The sequence below is a fragment of the Leptosomus discolor genome, chromosome 1 (genome assembly GCF_034619465.1).
Source record: "Leptosomus discolor isolate bLepDis1 chromosome 1, bLepDis1.hap2, whole genome shotgun sequence".
Lineage (NCBI taxonomy): Eukaryota > Metazoa > Chordata > Aves > Leptosomiformes > Leptosomidae > Leptosomus > Leptosomus discolor.
Genome location: NC_141391.1, coordinates 97400502 through 97426152, shown reverse-complemented (window position 1 = coordinate 97426152; position 25651 = coordinate 97400502). Strand labels below are relative to the sequence as shown.

The 25651-nt window shown below is 40.3% G+C and overlaps 2 protein-coding genes across 2 annotated transcripts in view; both read left to right on the top strand.

The window, feature by feature from the left end:
* TRAPPC10 (trafficking protein particle complex subunit 10) overlaps positions 1-5444 on the top strand; it is a 45520-nt gene extending 40076 nt beyond the window's left edge. The window contains exons 20-23 of the mRNA XM_086473963.1: positions 247-417; positions 1741-1918; positions 2331-2525; positions 3349-5444. Of these exons, the coding sequence (XP_086330089.1) occupies positions 247-417; positions 1741-1918; positions 2331-2525; positions 3349-3587 (783 nt within the window). The 3' untranslated portion in view covers positions 3588-5444. The remainder of the gene's footprint in view (positions 1-246; positions 418-1740; positions 1919-2330; positions 2526-3348) is intronic.
* A 656-nt stretch (positions 5445-6100) lies between these two features.
* PWP2 (PWP2 small subunit processome component) lies at positions 6101-25512 on the top strand. The gene is made up of 21 exons (XM_086473762.1): positions 6101-6118; positions 6231-6343; positions 7416-7510; positions 7884-7983; positions 9008-9151; positions 9610-9745; positions 10274-10494; positions 11738-11881; positions 12646-12716; positions 13461-13597; positions 14772-14920; positions 15534-15681; positions 16863-17013; positions 17335-17515; positions 18485-18632; positions 19755-19863; positions 20341-20406; positions 20771-20989; positions 22730-22880; positions 23964-24038; positions 24213-25512. Exons 1-21 carry the CDS (start codon positions 6101-6103, stop codon positions 24370-24372), a joined length of 2736 nt encoding a protein of 911 aa, XP_086329888.1. The 3' UTR covers positions 24373-25512.
* Positions 25513-25651: the final 139 nt, after the last annotated feature.

The following is a 25651-nucleotide window of genomic DNA, read 5'->3' as shown; positions in this document are numbered from 1 at the left end:
GTGAAAGGTAACCATCCTTTTAATTAGATACGCATTTAAAAACAAAACACCAAAAAGAAAACAAACCAACAACCCCCCCCATTAGTTATTTTGGTTGCATATTCCCCTAATGATTTATTTAACACTAAACAAGTAATTTATTTTTATGAACTATATTAATGCCAGAACAGACAACCATATGTATGTGCATTTCCACTTCTTTCTCAGAGGAAGGAAGGAGCTAATACTATAAACATTCTCTTTCAGGTCATATACAGTAAGCAATCAATATTCTTTGTATGGGAATTGAAGTGGACAAAAGAGCTTCCTCTCTCCTTGCAGTGCCTGTTTTCAGTCAGCTTTTGTCCAGCTACCTCTGAAGAACAGTCTCTAACCCTGAAGCCGTTCACTTATGAATTCCAAGTGGAAAATTTTTTTGTAAGTACTCTTCTAAGTACAGCGTATGTTAACTGAATATGGTTTCCTAATATATGGAAAGCCAAGAAATACATTAGAAAACTTCTGTTTACATAGTGAGATTGATATCTACTTAGAATCCTTGGAAAGCCAGTTCATTCAATGATAGCACTGAAGCCTGGTATGATATGGTAGAATCATACTTGCCACTGGCATGGTAGGGGACACACCACAGAACACTTGCACAAGCATCTTTGATCTTGTTTAATTTTTTTCTGTGTGTTCACCTTCCTGGGCTTGTGCCATGGAGACTGTCCTTAGATTACTGATCTGCTTTTTCCCTGATGGTTTAAGGCTCTGCTCGCCAAAGCAAATTGCAACTTCCAAAAAATCGTTGCTATTGAAAGCATTTGAATTAGTTATTGTAGTGCTTGAGATGAGCTCCTCTAATTAAATATTTAGGGTTTTCTAGGCCATTATCTTAAATGTTTCTTCTTTCCTTTATGGACAACCTTTTTATTCCTTTGATCAGCTAGGAAGCTTATAAACTAGATATAACTTCCTATTAAAGGAATTCTGTCAACATTATTTAATCTCATCTCTAAACTCAGTCTCATGTTACCCTTTTTGATGCTTGGGTAAAAAGTATCAGCATGACAAGACTGTCATTTGGTTAAATCCTTTTGTCTGCTTTCAGTGTTGCTATGTTTTCTACCTGCTTACAAACTGGCATTGAGCAATATTTAGGTAGTTTTTTACCTACTGGCATGTAACTAGCATTTGTTGGCACCTGTGACAGATCTTTCTGGAGTTTTTAAAGCGAACTACCTGTATTAAACAGTGGGGGGTTTTAGTAGAAATTTAATTCTGTTGCAATTAAATATTAGCTCTTTGATAATGTGGGCACCATTATTCTGAGGACTGTTATGGTAAGAGCAATGAAATAGTTCTCCTGTATTACTCAGAATTTGAGTGATGTGTCTGGAAAATAAGGAGCCAAGAAACTAATAAAAGTTGGCTGAAATAGTAAGAAGATGGGTGTCCATTTAGGAGCATTGAAAGGCCGAGTTAAAGCACAGAAGGGAAAAAGCGGAGGGAAAAATGGTATGCTTGCTGCTGGTGTCAAAAATAGATTGAATCAAATTTGGCTTGATTAGTTTCTCAAACTGAGCAAGATAATGAAGTGAACATTACTTATAACTGAATCTTGCATTAAAAAGATCTAATAGTATGTGGGTGTTAAGTGTGAAGTTATGTTTGTACTGCATCAATTGTCCAGTTCAGTTTAAACACAAGTAAAACTCCCCTTTTTTCTTGATAACAGCACTGTTTTCTTCCTGACAGACATTGTATCATGTGAAAACTGAAATTTTTCCACCACTGGGGGCAGAGTATTGTAAAACAGGGTCGCTCTGCTCTTTAGAGGTGTCAATCACCCGACTCGTTGACCTCTCGGAGGTTGACAGAGATGAAGCATTAACAGAATCAGATGGGTATTGCACAACAAAACTTATGTATGAAGGTAAGAATATTTTTCTTAAGCATGTTGACAAAATTCCCCAGTAGTTTTGTCTTGATAATGACATCTGCCAGACTTTGGCATATATTCTTGTATTGTGAGTGTATATTCTCGTATTGCTCAATAAAGCAGTTTTTGTTTTGCTAGACTGAGAATATTTTATTTTCTCCTCGTTAATCTGTCTTCAAGTGGAATGTAAATGCTGTTCAGACTGGATAGATACTTGCTTGAGGCCCCAACTATGGTCCCTTTTGCGTAGGGCTGTTCTCTTGCCTTGCACAGCTCTTCACACCCAAAAGGTGATGGCTTTTAGATGTTGCTAAAATACTGATTTTTAAAAGTGCTCTAAAACTATACTGAAGGTTCTTCATTTTTCAGAAAAGATCTTTATAGTGTTTACTTTTTATTCTTGCAGTTGTTGACAACAGTAGTAACTGGGCAGTCTGTGGAAAAAGTTCTGGAGTGATATCTATGCCTGTAGCAGCTCAAGCGACTCACAAAGTCCACATGGAAGTGATGCCACTGTTTGCTGGATATCTACCTTTTCCTGATGTCAGATTGTTTAAATACCTCCCTCACCATTCTGCTCACTCCATGCAACTTGATGCTGGTAAAGCTATCTTGACTACATGGCTGCTTACAGAAATGGTTCTGCTTCTCCTGTGTTCTTGTGTAAAGAGAAAAGCAAGGCGAGGAGGTGTATTGACCAAGTACTCATAGGTGTCTGTTACTTACCTTCACTCACAGTTCTGACTTGAAACTTTTAAAACGTTGCTCTAACAGGAACTTTGAATTCGGGTTGCAGCCTTAATCTGTGAGGAGGAATAATAAATGCATTGTTTTGTTCTGTTTCCTTTAAAGATTATTGTGCAAATAAGTTGTCACTGGATTTAGAATTAAGTGAAAAATATTTGATAACCCTCTAATCCTGTGGCTTCGTTGTCTGTAAACTGCACATGTACTGTGTCTTCAGTAGCTTTGAAATTTTTTCCCAGTTTTTGAAAGGATTAAGTACGAAATAAAAGAACTGCTGAAAATTTGTGGCATCTAAACCAGATTAGATGAAGGATTTAAACAACCACAGCCACCTAGACTATTTATCTGTGCTGTTGAGTAGTCCCAGCGCTGTAGTGAGAATTCACTCATACAAGCAACTTAATGTTTGTCAGCAGAGTTCTGGGAACTGCCAGCGTGCACCCTTCTAGCCTGTAACAAATGTTGAGGTAATGTTACTTAAATTTTGCTTAGAAACCAATATAATTCACTCTGTTACCTCTGCTGCTGGCCAAAAGACTGTTACCTCAGCAGAGATGATCAGTAACTAGTTAACATGTGGTAAGTTGACTGTCTGTCTGACCTCTGAAATATTTTTTAAGTTGTTTAATCACTCCATAGAATAAAACTGTGTTGTTTGTTGGTGTTTTTTTTAATAGATAGCTGGATTGAAAACGATAACCTATCTGTGGACAAGAATGTGGATGATCAAGCTGACAGCAGCAGCATAAGGAGCAGAGGTAGCTTGCATTCTGCAGCTAGTGGGGAACACAAAGGTTTGCCAATGCCCCGCCTGCAATCCTTTTCAGCTGGTCAAGTCTTCAACTGCAGCACGGGTATGCAAATACTTGTCATTCCCAGCAAGGACGACCATGTTCTGGAAGTCAACATCACGTGACAACTCGGTATGAAAACAAGAAAAACAAAACCCGTTAGAAACTGGATACGAAAGCACTTTAAAGGATTATGACCTGATTAGTCTTTGTTGTAACATTCTAACTCTAAGGAGAACTATGGCACTCAACATGTACTGGCCATGGAAGCACCAGACAATTGTATCAATTTAAATGTACAGTGGAGCTTGTGTCAGCTAGTTTATGTTGCCACTTTAGTATGTTTTGTGTCGGCTATCGGGTTTTCTCCCTTCAGTCACATCCTGCATCACAACACAGGGCAACAACAACAAAAAAAATCCAAATACTTGGACCACTTCTTTAGTTCTGTCTGGCAGCTGAGAGATTTGTTTCATGCTTCCTACACGTTTTAGAAGTTAGAGTTGGATGATATAATTATCCAAATCTTGGGTTTTTATGTAATAATTTACAGGCTTTTCCACACGTGCCAGAAACGCAACGAAGCATACAACAGCACATTCAGCGGTGTAACAGTTGCTTTTCTGTTTGGTTTTGTTTTATCATTGTTAATTCCTTCCATTGCAATTTTATATTAAACTTCCATCATTTGCATACTTAGATGCATGGAGGAGCTACTGCTATAAACAATCATAACTGAACAAAATTCCTTAATTTTTTGAGGCTTTCTCCTTCACAGAGTAGACACTGTGATGTCACATATTTTATGATTTTTTTTTTTGTGGGGGTGGGGGTTGGGTCATCCTCTGGCATAGTTCTTACCAAAGAAAGATATTGATAGAATTTAATAATAAATTATTTGGCTTATTGAGTTCCCAGATTAATTTCTTTTATTACCATTTCTAAGTGGCTTGGTTTGCTGCCTCCATTTTTAAATTGGGGCAGAAATTTCAGCATAATGTGATACTTGAACAGTCAACCTTTCATCATAAAGGCTTAGTGTAATTATTACTGAATAGAGGCCAGACTTCCGCATTCACGATGGAAGAAAGAGGTTGGTTTGATATAGGAAAGCTTGCAGATGTAGAATAATTGTGAAGCAAAGTTAAAACATGTAACTTAAAGAATTTCATTATTTATATCTGAAATGTAAATACAAAAAATGTAAAAAAAAAAAAAAAAGGTGTAATTTTTGTGAATGTTGCAAATCCACCTGTGACTGGAAAAATTACAACTCCTTCTGATGTCCTGCTTCTGATATTGAAACTTGTGCATTTAATGTGAGAATGACCTTTTCTACTTGCAGATCTATAATGGTGCGTTGTCAACAGACTCCACGGAGGGAAACTGCCCCATGTCAAATACTTCTCAGTAAAGCGAAAGCGAGGAACTGCTCATTAGACAAGTTCATTGTCGTTCTTTGTTTTGTTGTTTTTTTTTTTTTCTAAACTCAGGTTCTGATAAATTACAGAGGGGAAGAAAACAAACAAACCCTCTTTCTAAAAAGAATCACAATTAGGTTGAAAAATTAATAGGGACCCTGCACGGGTCTAAACATTTTTTAAAAATTAATTTTTATTTTAAAAAACCAGTATGTCTGAATAGATGTATAAAGTAGACCTGCTAGCTGAAAATGTTCTTGTTATGCATCTTCTTTCTGTGAAGGAATGCCCTTTCTCTGTGGAAATCATACCATGTTATTCTGGATAAAACCCAAAGCATCATTTAGTGTGAATGACTGCTGGGATCCTTTGACTGGAAAAGGTAACAAGTTAGTGACTTTGACACTGCAGGTATTATAATTAATTCCATTTCCATGGTTTGCTATTAAATCATTTTTCACATTGTTCTGTAATATACTGTTAGATTAAACACATTGTACTAAGATTGTTTAATGAAATTGTAAGCGTTACAGTTCTAAATATACATGTTTTAAAAAGAAATCCAACTTCTCTGCTGCAGTGACTTCTCCTATTTCCCCTTTGTTTAAAGGACCGATTGTTTCATCGGTTTTAGACAAAGCTACTTGAACGGAAAAATATTTTCTACCCGCAGATGAGGGGCCGTATTTAGAACAGCGGCCTAAAGCTCTTCGCCTGTCCCGCGGGGGCCGCCGCTTTCCGGACGACAGCCGCCCGGGGGGCTGCCGCTTTTCAGCTCTCGGGTGGCTCCGCTGCCACCGGCGGAGCCCACGACCCGCCACGTCCCGCCGCCTGGGCTCCGGCCCCTCTGGACCGCGTCGCGGCCGGCAGCCGCGGGCCCCCGGCGTTGCTCTGAGGGGCGGGGGGCGAGAACGGCTCAGTTGGTGAAGGCGGCGGGGGCCGCAGCGGCCGGGGCCCGGCGTGGTCCGTGCCAGGGGGGCGCGGGGGAGCAGGCCAAGGCGGCGCACGGCCGTCACCCGCCCCGCTCCTTCAGCCCGGAACGCGGGGGCCGCCTCGGCTGCTGGCTGCCCGCCCCGGCGGGAAGACGCCACCGCCTCCTCTCCGGGCGCATGCGCGGGATCGCCGGGCGCCCGCCCCTGCGCTGCCGCTGTGCCGTGGCTGCGCGTGCCGGCAGCGACTTCCCGCGTGTCTCACGTGGGGCCGCCGCCGTCGCCGCCATGAAGTTCGCGTACCGGGTGAGTCTCCGGCGGCCCCGCCCGCGCGGGCCGGCGGCCCCCGCCGTCCTCTCCCTGCTCCTTTAACCGCCCTCCTTCTGCTTCTCTTTGCCTTCCCCTCCTCCCCCGGCAGTTTTCCGGCCTGCTGGGCACCGTGTACCGCCGCGGGAACCTCAGCTTCAGCCGTGATGGCAGCGCCCTCATCAGCCCCGTCGGGAACAGGATCTCCGTCTTCGACCTGAAGAAGTAAGTGAGCCCCGGTGTCTGCCTGACCCCTCGGGCCCGCCGGACTAGCGCTGCGCCAGCCCTCGCCCGGGCCGCCGGCCGCTGGGGAGGGAGGGGGAAGGAGAAGGGCCTGGTGCTGCCAGCACGGGGTTTTGTGGGGGAGTAAGGCCCACAGGAGGCTGTGGAGCGCGATCCGGGGGCGGCACGGCGTTAGCCGAGTCCCCGTTGTCCGTAGTTTCTAACTGAACATGAGGAAAAACTTATTCACTGTGAGAGTGACAGAGCACTGGGACAGGCTGCCCAGGGAGGCTGCGGAGTGTCCTTCTCTGGAGATACTCAAAACCCGCCTGGATGCAGTCCTGTGTGACCTGCTGTAGGTGAACCTGCTTTAGCAGGGGGCTTGGACTAGGTGATCTCCGGAGGTCCCTTCCGGGCCCTGCCGTGCTGTGGTTCTGCGGTAGCGCCTGGGGGGGAGCGGCGCTCGCTGCGCTCCCGGCTCCCGCAGCCCCACGTGGAGGGACGAGGGCGCTGCGTGCTGGGCGGTGCGGGGGTGCAGCTGGGATGGGCCGGGGTTCTCGGGAATGATGTGCCTTTTAAAATAGCCTGGAAAGTTTCAGGCTTAGCATTACAAGGTAGAAACCTGCCTAGTAGAACAGCTGTTGGGGTGTTGCACCGTGCAGGTTTTCTGTACAACGGTCTCTGGGGAGAATAGCATAAGTATGTAAAGGTATGGTTTAGAAAGAAATAAAGAGGGGAAAAAATAGTTTGCGTTTGATTTAGTCATATGGTTATTTAGCGTGCTTCTGTCTTGTACTGTCCCTCGTGCATGGCAAAGCCTGGACTGTCATCTGCCTTTTCCTGTAGGCCAGAGTTGGGTCTGATGCTCGTTGTGGCAGTATTCTGGTTGGGAGCCCATCTCTGACGTAGTCAGTGTTTGTGGGATTGTGACAGCTAAAGAAAGTCCTGGGGGTTTTACATCCAAGTTGATTCAGTGGTTTTAACATAGGTATCAAACCATGTTTCGTTGATACCGAAGATGGTTGTTATTTCTACATCCTTGTACACAATTTACCGTTCTATCTTTTTCTTGCAGTAATAAGTGTGAGACGTTACCATTGGCTACACGGCTTAATATTGCGTGCGTGGGGCTGTCTCCAGATGGAAGTCTTGCCATACTAATTGATGAAGGTACTTTCATAGAGGAGGCATTTGTTTTATAAAAGAATGAAATAAAAATACAGCCTTAAGAGGGGAAAGTCTGTATTGCTGCGTGTTCAACCTTAACACAAGTTAGAAGTGCTCTGCTTTAAAAATTGTTAGAATTTCTGGGGGAGATATATTTATTTACAGAACTTAAAAAGAACTTATTTACAGAATTTAGATAGCGACTTGTAATTTTGATTGTATTTTACTTGTTAATGGTATTAAGCACATTGTCTTGAAAAGTTTCTGAGGACGTACTCCCTCCTCCTGCCTTAAGGAAAGAAACTAAGCTTGCTGGGGTTATGGTTTCTTTGGGAACTTGATTATTTCCATCATCCTTCTTTTTTTGCACTCACAGAGGGAGCTGCCTTGCTTGTCAGTTTGATTGGGAAATGTGTGATACATCACTTTTATTTTCACAAGCCAGTTCACAGTGTCAGCTTTTCCCCTGATGGCAAGTAAGTAAAATGTGCGTGCTTTAGAACAAAACAACAGAAATTACCCCATAAACTAATTATGAAGACCAATCTGGGGGTGATACCTATTGATTAATGTAGGGAAGACTTTGAGCTGATCAGGGTCCGCTTCTCTGTAAAGTTGAGGGGAAGAGAAAAGAGAAAAAGCAAAGGAAGCCTTGGAAAGACATACTGGCAGGAAAGTTGCCTGCCACAGATGTTGTCTGCAGTGGGACTCTCAGAAACAGGAGATTGGCTGTGAGACTTAACTGTTCTTCTGTATTGTGGGTATGGTGAAAGAGCCCGGGAAGGGGTGTCAGTCAGTGCTGCAGAGCTGCACGACGGTGCTCGTGGTACAGTTTCACTGCTGACTTGGGTTAGTCTAAGACAGCTGTGCTACTGAAAGAGGCAGTTCTCTGAACCAAGCGCTTCTTTTCAGCTCCCCTGTATTTTAACTGCACGGTCACAGATCCAGAGTTTGGTGACATAAATGTTAGAAGCATCAGAAGGGTGAGAGGGAAAAGCGCGAAGTTCCCCTTCTGTGGCAACGTTCCTCAGTTGGATTGACTTAGAGTGATAGTGAATGAGTTTTTGCTTGAGAGTTTGAATCACAGTTCTGTGTTAGGGAATGACACCGGCAGCAGGACCAGATTAAAGGATATGTGTATGTAACTGGGGTGCAGGTGCTTTGTGTTTCTGAAAGTGGCCGATATATGGAGGTGAAGAGAGGTTGAAATAGAATAACCTGGTTTGAACGTTTGGACTTTTCTTCCTTTGTGAGAATTAGAGAATAGATCTCTCATTATTCAACTTAAGTGATTTTTACGGAAGGTTTTGTCTCTTCTAATGCCTAAGTTGGGGGATAGTATCAGTCTGCAAATAATTTTTTGTTTTTCATTTGAAAGCAATCCATATTTATAATTTCAGTAATGCAGAAACGTTTTTAATATTGTTTTGTTTCGTTGTATTACAGTCTGTACTGAGCTTTGTGTGCAATTACGCTTTTTTTTTCCTCCTCAAATGACAGGAAATTTGTGATTACAAAAGACAATCTTGCTCATATGTACCATGCTCCTGGGAGGAAACGAGAATTTAATGCATTTGTTCTGGACAAGACTTACTATGGTCCATATGATGAAACAACTTGTATTGACTGGACTGATGATTCCAAGTGAGTTGTTAAACTGAAGCGCTGCCTACCTGCTCATGTTGTTAGTATTTGTATGCGTGTTACAGTCCATTTTCTTTGCTCTAAAGTATTGTACTAACTTTAAAAATTCTTTTTTGGCTCTTCTGTTTCTCATTCTATCTTAAATTAAAAAAAAATATAATTAGGAAGACTAGAAAGTATAAGATATGCATGTATTGGGGATCAACAATGGATTCTTGCTTGAAAATGCCTAGTTACCCATAAAAGGAACCTGCCTTAGGAGTGTGAGCGTGGTTGACCTTTTGAATGTGCGTAATGCCATCTACCTTTGCTAGAGTTGCCAACCTCAGTCTACAACTCCGTTGTGTGCGAAATTAATTTTGAAGTGGTGACTGGTGTCTGCCTGCTCAGAATGTTCTCCACCCGGTGAGGAGTTTTGCAAATCAGAGTTCTAATTCAAATTGCCTTTTGTTTTGTAGATGCTTTGCAGTAGGGAGCAAGGACATGTCTACGTGGGTGTTTGGAGCAGAACGATGGGCAAACTTGATCTACTACTCACTTGGAGGGCATAAGGATGTAATAGTAGCCTGCTTTTTTGAAGAGAACAGTCTAGATGTATGTATAATCACAACATTCTTGAGTTTTAATATTTAGAAGCAGAACCATAGTTGAAGCAGAATCTTATCTGTAGATAAGGATGCTCACTACTTTGATAATATCTCAGAATATAGAAAATACATAATCTGTCTCTCAACTCCTCTACTGTGATTGGGAGTTTATGATTCCATTAACATTTGAAGTAGTAAACTTTGGAAGGACAGGAAGTTATTTAAAATTGCTCCCCCCAAAAGTTAGAGTTTTAAACATGAAAAAAATAATTAGCTGTAATGCTAACTGGTAATCAAATTGCCTTTGGTCTTTTCAAAAATTATCTGAGGGCAGGTAAAGTAAATCACCAGTTCTCAGGACAAGTGAATTTTCCAGATTGAAGCACCTTGAATTCTAGAGGACTAAGTAACGTATTATCCTAATGATAGAGTGCAGACTTGCTAACCCCTCTGCAAGTCTGTGTTCATAACAAGACACCCGTTACAAAACACAGGTAATGCACAATAATCGTATGTTTGTGGTTTTGTATTCTAGCTGTACACAATTAGCCAGGATGCAGCTCTCTGTGTGTGGCAGTGTGACACAGAGCTTGATGGTTTGAAGCCCATGCCCCCCAAAGATGCAGCTAGGGAAAAGAATGCAGCAAAAAACGATGAAGAGTTTTTTGAAGAGCCAAAGGGTGAAGAAATTCATGGAAAAGCCAATCCAAATGAACAAGAGACTAGAAATAAGGTTAAATATTCACGTGTTGCAAAGTAAGTGATTTTCAGTTTTCCAAAGACAGAGTTGTTATGGTGTTTTACTATATTGGCTTTTTTCACCCTTTATCACTCATTCAAAGCAGTATAAAACTCTGCCCACGATTTAGTAATTTACTATAGATCCCATTTTAAATAGTTTCAATAAAGCACCTGTTTGTCTTTCCTTGACTATGTGAAGGGCAATACCCTTCACCTTCAGAATAACAAGTCAGTGTAATTTTAATAATGTAAGAAATACTGCTTTATGGTGTACGTGTTATTGTTTGGAACTCAAAAAGTGTAATGAGATCTTCAGTACAGTATCCTCTAGGTCTAGAGGCTTTGAGTGCTTGCAAGAAGAGATTGGTTGATTTCAGGAGGTGACAGCAGCGTTTGATAAAGATAGCTCATCACCCTCTCTGGTGAACTAGTTGGAGATGCCCTTCCTGCAGCATCTCTCCGTCTGTCCCCCTCAAAGGAGGCATGGCTTGCAAAGAATAAGCCCAGTTTTAAGAGAGTCGCAGTGATTAGCTTTGCTTGGAAGAGGGTGACATTCATAGGCAATCTCTTGTGAGGGAGAGATGGGATGGATGTAGGGGCCAGTTGGAACACCTGACATCAGGCTTCTGTTTCCAGTCTCTCTGGCTGTAAAGGAGGTATAAAGAAAGTACCTGACCCCAACCCAGGCTGGAATTAGCCTTAGTCAAACCTCAATTCCAGACTGAAGGAATTTGGAGCATACAACTGTTGGATAACATTCAGATGCTCTTTTATTTGACTATCATGCGGTGCTTCTCTGTTTAATTCCAGTAAGAGATATATCTACAAAGAAACTGAGAAAACCACCTTCACTAGGTATATAGCACTTACAACTATTGCTTCAATTCCTTACACTAGAAGAGGACTCAAATATAGGATAACCAGTGAATTTGTAAGAGCCACCCGTATTGGCAGTGGATGATCAAAAGCAAGTGCACAGCGCAGTTCTTCTGAGGTTGACTCTTAGTCCCTTTCATTGCGTGTGATCAGGTGTCACTTTGGATGATGAGATTACTGTAGCAGCTGTAAACATTGAGGAAAAGAAGAGAATTGGCTTTCACTAGCTATGTAAAGTACATAACGTTCAGCAATTTCTGGAACTACTGCTTTTTAGTTCTGTTGTAAGATACCTTGACTAAACTATTTGACCTACATAGAGATGCAGCTATAACAGCATACTTTCCTTTCACATTCAGTCTGCTTCTTTCTTTGATGGCAGGCATTTTTTCAATAAAGAGGGAGATTTTAATAACCTGACATCTGCAGCGTATCACAAGAAAACACACCTTTTGGTCACTGGTTTTGCTTCTGGAATCTTTCACCTCCATGAGCTTCCAGATTTCAATCTGATCCACTCCCTGAGGTGAGGTATGGGGTTGCCCGTTTTTTGATTTGATTTTGTGTGGTGTATAATTTTTTGGGGGGGTTCTTGTTTGTTTTGACTTGAGAACACGCCATGTTTAGTAGTGAAAGATGAATAATCAGAGCACGAAAACCTTAAAGCATGAGCATCTATTTGGTATTGTAATTTTTGGAAAGCAGAATCATAGTTAGACTTGTGTAATAAATACCATACAACTCCATTCCATAGCTGCTTATGGAAAAGTGAAGTCTGAATGAGGAACTCCTGAGTTGTAGTAGTTAGTCTATAGTTGTAACTATAGATTTCTTCAACACTTTGGACTTCATTTTCAGTTTTCTTGTAGAAAATAAAGATAATACCTGAAAAAAAAAGTTCTACATATGTAAAATTATCCGTAAATTGTCTGTAAGTTGAAAAATAAAACTGTAGTTCTTTTCCATTGCTATGTGGTGCTAGCTAAAGAACGCATACTTTCCCTGTACAGATTTTTTTTTTTTTCTTGGATGTGGGGAGTTTTACTCTGTGCTGTCAAGTACATCTTTGCTTGGGATGTAGATACTCCGTCTTTATTCTGAATAAGGCAATACTATCTGGTTGATGTTTTTGAGTATAGTAAAGGAAAGAATTTGTATGCAGCTTCTGATGTTACAGTGGTGCAGAAGTTTAGTAAAGTAATCAAAGAACTTGCTTGAACCCCAGATTTGAAGTTTTATCACACAAGACGTAAAAATGCAAGCTTATTTATTGGGTAATTCTTACTTCAGTATTTCAGACCAAAGAATAGCTTCTATTTCTATCAACTGTACTGGTGACTGGATTGCCTTTGGATGTTCAGGTTGGTAAATTTTTTTGGTCTGTATTCGTGGAAAAATGAGGAATGTTGCGGGCATGCAAGCCCAAATTCCTCTTACTTGTCTTGACTCTGAATGTTAAAAGTTTTGTTAATTTGTATTCTCATCTCTGTAGTGTCTAGATAACAGTAAAGCAGGTATCCCTGAAGAGGTGCCTTCCAACCTCTGTCATTCTGTGATTTAGTGATTCCGTAATTTCTCCTCACAGAATTCTTGTGATTCAGGAAAATACCTTGTTGACAAAGGAAAAGATACATGTTTCATATATGAAAACTCTAGCAGAATTGGGATAAAGCCCATATCCCGTATAATTTACAGTATGCTTTCAGCCTGGGCCTAGTCTCTTCCTTTGCCTCTCATTGCACATGCCGTTTTACAAAGCTGCCTGGATGTTCCAGCATTCCCACCCCATCCATAATGGTTTGCATGGTAACCATGACTATACCCTTATATTCAGCCCTGCTTTTCTTTGCAGCTGGTTGATAGCATTGCTGTTGTAGCATTGAGAATGTTAATCCAAGTAGCAGCTCCTGGTTGTTGAGGAAAGTTACCTTGGACTTATAAAAGGGAAAGGGCTTTTATTAGGATCAATCGATGCATAGTGCAACCTGTCTGCATCAGCCTTTGGGTTTTTTTTACGTTGCTTGCAATTCTGTGTTTTGTGGCTTGCATTTGCAGGGTCATTGTATTCATAATTCGAAAGGTTAATCCTTCTCATGCGTTCACAGGTTTGGGTCAGCTCCTGGTGTGGGAATGGCAAAGTGAGTCCTACGTGCTGAAGCAGCAGGGACATTTCAACAGCATGGTTTCCTTGGCCTATTCTCCAGATGGGCAATACATAGTGACCGGAGGGGAGGACGGGAAAGTAAGTGAGGCAGTGTTACTGAAATGTGAACTGAAGTCTTAGTAACATAGTAAGCAGCAGCTTGACTTTCCATTTTATGTAGAAAGCTCTGTTACTGTAACTGATACATAGTTTTCTTACTATAAAGTCATAATTTTTTGTCATTTTCTTGAATGTTTTAGTTTTTCTCTCTAGAGCGTGTATACTTTGATTTATCATCACTGGTATCCTCTGCAAATTGCATCACTTACGCTTTTTAGCAGATGGTTTTTAAATTATTGTAGATGCAGTCACCATAAACACGAAAAGTTCTAATTCATCAAATGTTAATTTATGTATGCTTGTGGTGGTTCCATGACATTTTGGGATGAATGAACTTCAGTTACTCAAATTCGTGCCCTTTTAATAATTGGGTTTGATGTGAAATTAATTTCAAATTATTTATGAAAGTGCAATTCCTAAACAGATTTTTCTGAAATGTACCATTGCAGAAGCTTGTTATTTAAAAGAAAAACTAACTTCATATGGATGACTTGTATTGAAATAATGGGCTATGTCTACAGGTACTTTTTTCCTTAAAGATGTCTTGTAGACTAATCCCACAATCTTTTGGCACGTAAATGGGACAAAGATATTATTTTATTTCCTATCAAAACTTCTGAATGTCAAAAAAAGACCTACCACTTCATGGTTTCTGCCGTTTGGATTCAAAATTGGCCAAACCCCAGAATTCTCAAACTTCAGGCAGCTAAACGCGTAACATTTCTGTTCAGAAAAAAAAAGATTGAAATGTCTCACTTATAATTTCTGGAACGGCTTTGCAGTTGGTTTTGAATTTGACACTTGCCTTATCCGTGGACAGTACAAAGCTTGGGAGCCCAGGATGCTCACCAAGTGCTATAGCTATCCTTGAAAATGAACTTAATTTCAAAATTTTGTCCATCTCCACTCAGATTTTCCTATTGTGCGTGTGTCTTTAGGGGTTTAATGATAAGCTGTGGCCTGTTTGTCACACTTGCACAGAATTCCTTGCTGTTAGTGTTGAAAGTCATTTTCAAGGACTAGTTGAGTCTCGGACTTGAGTCTAGTCGAGTTCTAGGATTAACTTTTCTTTACTCTTCTGCTGCCTGACCTTTACTTTCTCTCTGAACTGATGGTGGAGATTCTAAGAAGGCTTTTCTTGTTCCTCCTTCAGGTGAAAGTGTGGAACACTTCAAGCAGCTTTTGTTTTGTCACTTTTACGGAGCATACCAGTGGTGTAACTGCTGTAACTTTTACTTCCAATGGTTATGTCATTTTGAGCGCTTCCCTAGATGGAACAGTGCGAGCCTTCGATCTGCACAGGTAACTCTTACAAAGCTTTCGTGTCTTGTTTAGTCTTCACCTTTCACCCCCCAAAACACAGCAAACTGCTGATTGCTTGTTTCCAGTTGAAGTTGCTTCATTGCTTTTTGGTTCAGCCTTTGACTCAAATTTAGATACTAATTAGGAATCCCGTCACTCCATCCAGTTTCTGTGAAGAAAATTCTGGAAGAACTTTTTTCAGAGAAGCTGGAAATCCAGTAAGATCATTGTCTGGCTCTACTACTCAAATGGGGAGAAGGCACCTGTCTAATAATGTTTGCCATAGTTTTAGTGGTTGAGCCGTTATAATACAACAATAGTGGATGTGTGAACAAGCCCTTGTTTTCTAAAGGATGGGCACGCACTGTGTAACAGAAGAAAGCTCTTCTGTTTGAGTATTTTTGGCTGCTATTTCTGCAGAGTTGTTAATACCTGTTTTGAATCTTGGAATCACACTGAGGCATCGCATCTAATTTTATACAAAGAATCTTTTTTCCTATAGATAGCTTGAAAGATTTTACAAGTCAAATTAAATCCTTTTTAAAACACATTTGTATAACAAGTTTAAATCTACCTAGAAGGTTCTCATAATTTATTTTCACATTTACAACAGATACCGCAACTTCCGTACCTTTACATCTCCACGGCCAAGTCAGTTCTCTTGTTTAGCGGTGGACTCCAGTGGTGAGATTGTGTCAGCTGGTTCCCAGGATTCCTTTGAAATATTCATCTGGTCAATGCAGAGTGGGAGGCTGCTAGATGTAAGGACCCGCAATGTTGGAGGGCTTGAGTTTAACAAGTAATATAGATTGTGGTGATACTAAGTAACTTTGGGATTAGTTGGAGGTTTTTAATACAACGTGAAGTGTTTTGTTATATTTGTATTCAAAAACTGTAGCTACACTATGTTACACTTAACCATTTTCAATGGAGGTGAGGTGGTGGAGGCCATTTGATGCATGGAAGCTGTCCTAGATTTGTGTGGGAAATAGTTTTTAGAATTTTTGAATAATAAGCTCTTTCTAGCTGATGAAGTAACACTAGTATGGCTGAGCTGGCACATGAGCATGAGAGTCTTTCGTTCAGAGATGTTCTTTTCCGCATATTTTCTGCTGGTAATGAAGAAATTGTAGGTGCTGCCCTAAGATCGATACAGATTTCATGGACAGTTTTGCTGGAGCAAAACAGGAGCACAATTTCTTGAGTAGGGCGAGAAAACCGTGACATTAAATCCCCGCTGTTTTGCTGCTCACTTGAAATGCGTTCTCTTCAGAGTAGATGTAATAAAGGAGGGACACAGTGCTGCTGAGCAAATCAAACTCATTTGCTCTTTTCAGTTCTTAAACATTATTGTGCATCTTGTACAAGCAGATGAACTCAGCGGTTCGTGTATGTAATTTGGCATAGCTATTGAATGCAGATCACTGTATTAACTCAGCATGTACTTGAGCAGATCTTCGGAGTTTTGAGTTTAGTTTCTTTCCTTGGTTCCTTTTGAGAGGAATAGGAGCTCTGTGCCATAAAATCTGTATTACTGTTATTCACAATTTTTATTAGTGTTTTTTTTTCAATGTTTTCAGCTGCAGGACATACTGAATTCTCAGAGCCGTGACTTGTTTTTTCACAGTTGGTCTGATTTGGCTGATAATGGGACCGGGAGGGGAAAGCACACCGTTTTGGTCTGTGAAGAGACTGTGTGTATGCATAAGAGTGGTTATAGATGCCTATGCAGTGGTAGCACTTCAGTGAATTTTTTTAAAACTCGTGAAGATAAGAAGTTGAGAATCACTGATGTGAATCATGCCCTGTGTCCAAAAGTTACCTCAAGCATGTGTGGACAAGTTAGGCATGGTTTCATTGCTGTATTTAGAGTTTACTGAATGCAAACGACATGAATTTCAGTTTCTTTCACGTAATTCCATGTTACCTTTTCTTTTATTAGGTCTTATCAGGTCATGAGGGCCCTATCAGCAGTTTGTCCTTTCACCCAATGAAGTGTGTTCTAGCTAGTGCCTCTTGGGATAAAACTGTCAAGCTATGGGATATGTTGGACAGCTGGAGGACTAAGGAGACGCTAATATTGAACTCAGATGGTAACCTTTATTTAATCTTCTATAAATATAAAAATATTATCAAAACTGTTTCAGGAATGAACAACAGAGCATGTTGGATACAGACAGACTTATTCGTGGTAGTGAAACCCAAAAGTTGAGGTAGTTCTCTGGAGCACTTAATTAACAATGCAAGAAATCTTTTTTGTTTAATACTAACTAACTCTAGCTTTATAATTACCTATGTTGTCCAGAGAAGGAGTACCATCGTAGTTGTTACTCTTAAGTATTTTTTGGTAGCTGAGATAAGATTGTTGGAAAAAGATGTCTGCTTTTTTTAACTGTTAATTAAATTTTTTGCAGTTCTTGTTGTGGCTTTCCGTCCTGATGGCCAGGAGCTTGCAGTTGCTGCTTTGAATGGACAGATAACATTTTGGGATCATGAAAATGCAGTGCAGACTGGCTCAATTGAGGGAAGGCATGATCTTCAGATGGGAAGGAAGGAGCTTGATAAAATAACTGCCAAACAAGCAGCTAAGGGAAAGTAAGTAAATGAGATTGCAGTGAAAAGAGGGCGCCACGCTGGCTTTTGCTTTTGAATTGTTTCTTCCTGTTTGGTTTTTACGTCAAGATTTCGGAGTGCATCTGCTGTTCAAATATTTTGATTTCTGATGCTGGATTTTAAAAGACTGCCTGACTTGACATCTGGATGGATCCTTTTTGTCTTTTGCTGTGTTCACCCACTGATCAGCTTCATTCTGAGCATCTGTTCTTTTTCGTCAGTTATAAACGTGGGTTGCCAGCATAATATTAAGCTTCTCATGACAAGTTGTTAATTGGCTAAATGTGATGGGTTTTTAAGTGTTTATCTTGTTATGTGGGTCCTAGTATGTAACTATTAGTGTGTAGAAACTGTTACATTGTAAAAAAAATATTAAATACACTCGTGGGTTTCATTACACGTTACTACGCGTGTGAAGTAACGTTTAAAGGCAAGATGAATTTGCGTGCTGTCAAAAAGTGTAATATAGAAGTCGTGTTTCATTCTTCTCTTTTTTTCCCTTGAGCCCCTCTTTTTCGATATTGCTCCCACTCAAAACAAAATGAAAAAAGGAAACAATGGTATTTTGAAAAAAAAAATTATTTTTTTGGTGATGAACTCTCAACCATCTCTTTAAAACATGCCATGATGCTGTGTTTTCTCTAGGTCTTCTGACCATCCTTGGTGTGATGCAGGATGTAGTTGAGAGCTCATTCACTGAGCTGCGACTCAGAATCAGAAGTGTGGAAGTACTTTAAAAAGCTGTTGAAGTTCTAAATTGTTTGTGAACCACAGTAAAGCACCGAGCACTTGTTTGTGGCGAGCGATAGTCTGTGTTAAGCACATATCGTGTGAATGAAGATCTCCACTTTTTCCGTGGAATGGTTATTCTTCTGTGTCTTCACACTGTACTGGTGTCTTTTAGGTAGGACGTGGCAGTGAAATTAACTACTTTCTCTTTTTCTTTACTAGATCTTTTACTACTCTGTGTTACTCGGCAGATGGTCAGTCTATTCTGGCAGGTGGATTGTCAAAATTTGTCTGTATATATAATGTCAAGGAACAGATTCTTATGAAAAAATTTGAAATCTCATGCAACTTTTCTTTAGATGCAATGGAGGTATGTGACCACAAGAGTCAGTTTTTTTCATTCCCCCACCCTGCAAGACTTTGGCCTCACTAAGTGGGATTCGTAAATGTTTTGTTAAGCACGGGTTCATTTTCTTGGTTTTGTGCAGGAGGGCAGTAAGAAAATATATTTCTCGGAAAACAAAATTAATTCCTGACACTCAGCTGAGTACAGTCTTGGCAGATTGCAGTGTGTTTGTATTGAATGAGCAGAGCAGAACTCAATCATAGTTAAGTTGACACCTAACTTAAAATTTAAGAGAAAATTTAGATTATCGATATTTTGTACTAAGCTAACTTGTCCTGGGTGCCAGTTGATTGTGTTAGCAAAGAAATGAGGGATTTTATTGCGGACACAGAAGAACATCACTGATCATTACAAACTCGGTTTGTGAATATTACCAAATGCAAAATTAAATTCCTTTTAAAAGTAAAGTGAACGATGAAAATCATCAGAAGGAAAAAATTCCAGTAACCCTTTTTAACATCCCCTTACCTGGAAGAATGATGATACAGCATTCGTGTCAGGCCGTATTTGACTGTGGTTCCAACTATATTTTGACAACAGTGGTTTGTGAAACCATTGTGAATCGTTCCTCTGCTGCCCTCTATTGTGCTAGCTAGCGGAGCTCGACATGTGGCTTAAAAGGACACCAGAAGTGAGCCACATGGAAGAGGATCCTGGAGGGGGTGGGTGTTTAAAAACAGGGGGCAGGGAGGTCCCCAAAACATCATTTGCATAGCTGTCCGGCTACACTGCCCTTACATTAGCCAGTGCAGTTATGGAACTTGAAGGAGAGGAAGAGTAGGGCTGCGTCTGAGGAAGTAGTGCATCTCTTTGGTAGAACAACATTATAATGGGAAACCACGGTCTGAACAGAGTTGTGCTGCTCTGAGCCCTTAAGACAAGCAGCTGAATCCTCATCTGTGGTTGGATGCTGTTGCCCTCTGTTGTGAAATTGTCAGTTTTAACCATTATTTTGGAGAAGCTTTTGGAAGAAAGTGCAAGGAAATAATCACTAGATAACTCCTTCATGTTAAGGAGAATTTTCAATTAATGCAGGTGTTTGAGAGGAGATTCAGTGCAGTGAATGGAATCTGCATGTTTTTCTAGGAGTACTTAGATCGGAGAAAAATGACTGAGTTTGGCAGCATGGCTCTGATCGATGAAGGGGCTGGAGGTGAAGATGATGTTGCCATTCCTCTTCCTGGAGTAAAAAGAGGTACGGCTTTTGGCTTTGTTGTCTTATTACTAGTTTTATGTGAATCAAAACCTTTGATGTAGAGTTGATACCAGATAAGAAGGGTTTGAATTGTTCAGCTCAGTGTTAAAGTTAGGATTACCTGAATGTTCTGGAGCTGCAGGGATCTGTTACATGTGTTCAGCTGATGTACGGGTGGGTCCTTTTGCATAGTAGAAGCAACAGGAAACAGGAGGTACTGTGGTTTCTCATCTCTTCCTGGGTGGGGAACCCAGCAGTCCTGATTTAATTTTCAAAGAGCAAAATTCAGTCCCACCACTTTAGCTGTAGGATCTCTTGGACGTGGACTGTCCCTTACTTGCCTTGTCTTTAACTCCACCAGGTTTTGGAGTATTCCGCATTATTTTTCAGCATAATGGTAACAGCACAGTTAGAGTTGATAGCTAGACCATGAATTTTTGATGAATATATTAAATCACTTCTGGACTTCTCTTTTAGGTGATATGAGTTACCGACACTTTAAACCAGAAATAAGAGTGAGTTGCCTGCGATTCTCTCCTACAGGTGAGTATTGACAATTAATGTTGGATTTTTTTTTCCCATATAAAACAAGCAAAAGAGTAGAGAATTGGAGAAGTAATAATGAAGTACAAATGCCTTGGAGATGGTTTCTCCAGATGTTATACAGCTGCTAGGTATGTAGTCCAGTTTCCTGTGCAGTGGATAGTTAGGAAACTTAAGCATACATCACTTTCAACTGGTATTTTTTTACAAGCATTGTCATTGCTCACAGGTCCATCAGTGATGCACGGCTTTCAGTCTTATCCACATCTTGTAAACAATGATGAGTCTTCTGTTTATCATCACTCTTCTGTTTCCATCCTAGAAAACCCAGCTTTGTTCTTAAATATTGTTACTTCTCTTTCAGGACGAAGCTGGGCAGCCACCACCACAGAGGGTCTTCTTATCTATTCACTGGACTCTGGGCTAATTTTTGATCCTTTTGATCTGGATATTGATATCACACCCAGCAATATACGCAAAACACTGCATCAGAAGGAATACACTATGGCTATCATCATGGCCTTCAAGCTGAATGAAAAGAAATTAATTCAGGAGGTCATAGAGGCTGTACCTAGCAATGAAGGTGAGCGGATCTTCCATGAAATTTGGCTGAGCTAGCTGTAAGCAGAGATGGGTAAGCCAAGTAAGCTGAGGTGTAAAGGGCACAGTTTAGCTCTTGGGGGGCGGCGGGGGGAAGGAGTCTAACGTTGATATTTAAGGACTTTTTACTGTAGCTGAAGAGTAAGAGATGGTCTTCTGTGTTTAAAAAAAAAAAAAAAGTGGACTTCTAAGTGTTAATTAGTGTTAATTAAAAAGTGTTAGGTTTTAATTTTACCAGTCTACTGAATGCTCATCTAGTGACTTTTGAACATGGAATTTGATCAGGTCTGGCTATGCAGGTGAAGTTTTTGGATGTCACTTCTCAGAAGCAGCTGATGTTAGAGAGGCACAGCAAGTTTAACGCGAGTTAGCAGCGTGCCTGTGTGGTGAAGGTGGTTAACCAGATACTGGGCTGTACTAACAAGTAGGTAGTCAGCCGTTTGAGGAAAGCAATTAGTCTTCTCTGCTGAGCACTTGTGAGAACACATCAGGAGTACTGTGCCTAGTTTGGGCTCGACAGTACAAGACAGACATGGATCAGTGTGGAGCATCTGGTGGAGGGCTTCGAAGATGATTAGAGGGCCAGAGTGCATGGCAGCTGAGGAGAGGCTTAAGACGGCTGGGTTCGTTCAGTCTTTAGAGGAGAAGAGGAATATTTTTACTGACTTCAAGTGCCTAATGGGTTGTTAGAAAGAAGGCAGAACCAGGCTTGGAGTTGCACAATGATAAAACAAGAGGCAACAGACCTCTTGCAAGATGGGACATTACAACAAGATATTAAAAACAGTAATACTGTGTTTGGGGTAGTCAAATACTGCAGCAGGTTGACAGGGGAGAGGTGATGGCGTCTCAGTCCTTAGAAATGTTCAGCACTCAACTGGATAAAGCTCTGTGCCAGCTGCTTGAAAATAGTCTTGCTTTGGACTGCCAAAATTTGGAGCGACTCTGCAACTGTCAGCCTTCAGAAGTTCTGATGGTTTTTGTTCTTGTACTTACACTGTTAAATTCATCCCTCTGAACAAATGTAAGCGTGGTCCTTGTAGAGGGCTGTGTTCACGCAAACTGAACAGATGATGAGTTGAGTGCCGAGCTCTTTGTAACAAGAGACAGATGCCTTCACAATTGTGACATCAGAAACAAAAGGAATGGTAAGATGTGAATTCTCTTTGGAGGACATTTACTGAGGTCATTCTTTAGCACCGTTGTCATCATTTTGATCATGTGCACGTTCATTAGCTGTGTATGATAGACATGTCAGACACTTCCTCTGTGAGCAGGCGACTTTGCTGTCCTTTCAAGTATCCTTTGTTGCCTCAGCTTAGTACATGTAACCTGTTCCACTGTATACAGAAATTCACATGAAGTCAGAAGCAACGAGACTTCAATAAAGTCTGGTTACACCAAAAGAGGAGGAAAGGGTGGAAGTAGAAGTTCTGAAAGAGAGCTGGTGGGGAGAGTATTCTGTTAGGAGGAAGAACTTGGGGAGAGGGGGATTTAAGGTCTTGCTTTTTAAATACAGTAGTGATTGGCAGGCTCAAAGAGGAAAGATTTCCCTCCTGAGAGACTGTGGTACTGTACCCTGAAATACAATATTAAATCCCAAACAGTTGCTAAGACAGTGCGTTTTCCTTCTTCCCTTTATGCTTTCCTGTGGTTTCTTTGACGTTACTCCAAACAGTAATACAACTCTGATGTCTGTGGGCTTTTTTGCCTTTTTGCACAGTTGATGTTGTCTGCTCATCACTGCCAGACCTGTACGTAGAGAAAGTATTGGAGTTCCTGGCCTCTGCATTTGAGATATCTTCTCATTTAGAGTTCTATCTTATTTGGTCTCATAAGTTGCTGATGCTGCATGGACAGAAACTGAAAACAAGGTGAGATCTTGTGAAAGTCAAAACGCCGACAAGCCTTTAAAAAAACTTACCTCTCGGTTTAAGGTTTTTACTTGATGTTTACATTCTAGATAATGCATACACAACAATTAAAACTACTTAATTTTTACAACTTCTTTACTAGCAGTAAAAGTTACAGTTTGGACTTGTTGATCTTAAAGGTCATTTCCAGCCTAAATGATTCCAGGATTCTAACAAGTGTGTATGGTAGAATTGGAATGCATAATAGGATTTGTGAGGATAAATCGCAAAAACATTTTTCAAATATCACAGGTAAAACTTCGCATAGCTTGCTTGGCCTATAAATGCATGAAGATTGCAAGAGTGATAGCAGGATTTTGGCAATTCTGTTTTTAAACAATTACGTGTATTAAACATAACTGAAAGATAATGTGCAGGTACTGACTGCAGTTTTATAGACGTGGCTTATGATTCATACACTCTTAGGTTGTTGGTACTCTGCTTTCCTGCGTAGTTCTTTACAACTACATGGGCCTGGTCTGTGAATTATATTCAGCCCACCCATAGTATAGAGTTTATAGACTTTTGGGAACAAAAATAGGCAAATTTACAAATCTGAAATAGGCTCAGTGAGAAGTAATCTGAGGAGGAGTCCTGCGGGTGAAAAAACAGTACACTGTGTAACTGTTTCCTTGCTTCAATGTGGGTATTAAAGTAGAACAGGACATTTGTTCCAGTCATTTCAGTAACTAAATCATTAACAACAACAAAAGGAGAAAGACTTAAAACAAACTCTTCCTTGTTCAGAAAGTATCGTAGTACCTGGAAGGAACTGTCGTCACTGCAGCAAGCAGAATTGGTTCTTCAAGCTGCAGTTTGATGTTAGAAAAAAATTCTCTCTGGCAATATATTACTTGTATTGAGTATAATCACTGAGGGCAGAGGCAAAAGCAGAGAGCTTTTGTTTGTTTAGCATTATCTTAAAATGTTCATGTTGAAAAGTTACCATGTAGGCTTGTTAAAATTTTGAGGGTATAGAAAAGTTCTAGGTTTCCATATGCAAATATAAACTGCACTGCGATTTGCATATTTTCTCCCTTCAAGGTCAGTGAAGCTGCTTCCTGTGATTCAGTTCCTTCAGAAAAGCATCCAACGTCACTTTGAAGATGTTTCAAAACTGTATGTATTGTTGTATTTAAAAATTTAAATCCAAAACCTGCACAGAAGCGTGGAGTAATTTGGGGGATGATGGTGTGGAATTGGAACTTCCGAGACTGTCCTCTTGTAGAGGTGGTTTTAGTTAAGGAGGAACATGGAATCTTGTTTCTAACATGTTCCTATTTATTTTTACAGCTGTGAATGGAATATCTACAATATTAAATACGCATTGGCCATTTCGCAGCAGCGGGGCGTGAAACGTCTGGCAGAAGAAACATCAGTAGATGAAGGAGATTTGGATTCTGACAGCGATTATCTCATGCAAGAAGTTCATAAAGACAATTTTAGCTCCTAGCTACCCTTCATGAGCGGGAGAAAACCAAAGACAGTAATTCTATGCAGTGGTATTCACTGACAACGAGTGGCCCTCATAGTGGCATAATTGAGCTGTTCTTAACAGTGTGGGTGGCATTACATGTGAGTTAGTGGGGGAAGGTAGGATAGACAAACTGCCATCTGGGGCACATTTGGTGTACCCTTTGGCCCTAACAACCTGACAGCGTTGATTTCTTGTTAAATTGATTTCTTCTTTTTTTTATTATTCCTGATTTCAAGTAAGAAAAAAATGTGTTCTTGTATCCATGAAGTTAGAAGTATGACTGGAAGAAGTGCATTTTTTATTAAAAATGCACTGTACATAATTTAAGTATTGTGAGTTTTGTAATGCGGTCTTGTCACACTTTGGACTCTTTTTTTATCCTTTTTTAAAATCATTCTTCATTGGAGGTCTGCATATTGCTCTCAACTTGTTTTAAATGTTGTTTTACTTGGTTTTAATATGCACAAGTTATTGGAATGCTGTTTTCTTAGTTCTATAACTTCTGAACGTAATGAGGATAAATGATATACCCATAGCAATGAATATGGGAGAAAATAATTTACTGGGCTGTACCACTTTTGCAGAGGTTTAGTCAATAATCTTGAGATACTGTAATTAAAATTTGTTTGGAAATTAGCAACTCAATAATGTAACTTAAACGGCAAGGGAACATGTTACAAAGGTTTCTTTTTCTGATAAAAGCCCTTTCTTGTCTTGTTTTTTTTTTTTTAAATCTTGTTTTTTAATGTACTAAAATCTGAAACTTTTTATCTCATTGGCTTTTGTGTATTGGTGTGAGAATCGGCTAGTAACGACAGTGAGGTCCTGAACCAAAGAACAATGCCCGTGCTTGTAGTACTTTCAAGGCACATGTTGAAAGGGCTTTGTTAATGACTGCAAATATAAACCATGAGCCAGAATTGATTTTTTTTTTTTCAGCATAATCTGTTGTTATGAATTTGTTTTCTGGTCGCTGTCCACTCTTGGAATAGAAGACAGCTATGAATATTAAAAACTGCTGAAGGAAAAAACAAATGAGTCCAAAAGGTAGAGCAGACATGTACAGTCAGTTTGTAGAATTTCAGTATATAAAATAAAGATGTACTTGCTACTTAAATAAAACATAGCAAAGCAATTTGTTTTTCTTACAGTGAAATGTTTAAAAATATCTTCAGTTGCTGGTGCCCCTTTGCCTCCTAATGGTTTCATGGTCATGCCAATGTTTCAGGGTCTCAGAGGTGTGAAGGTGTAGCTG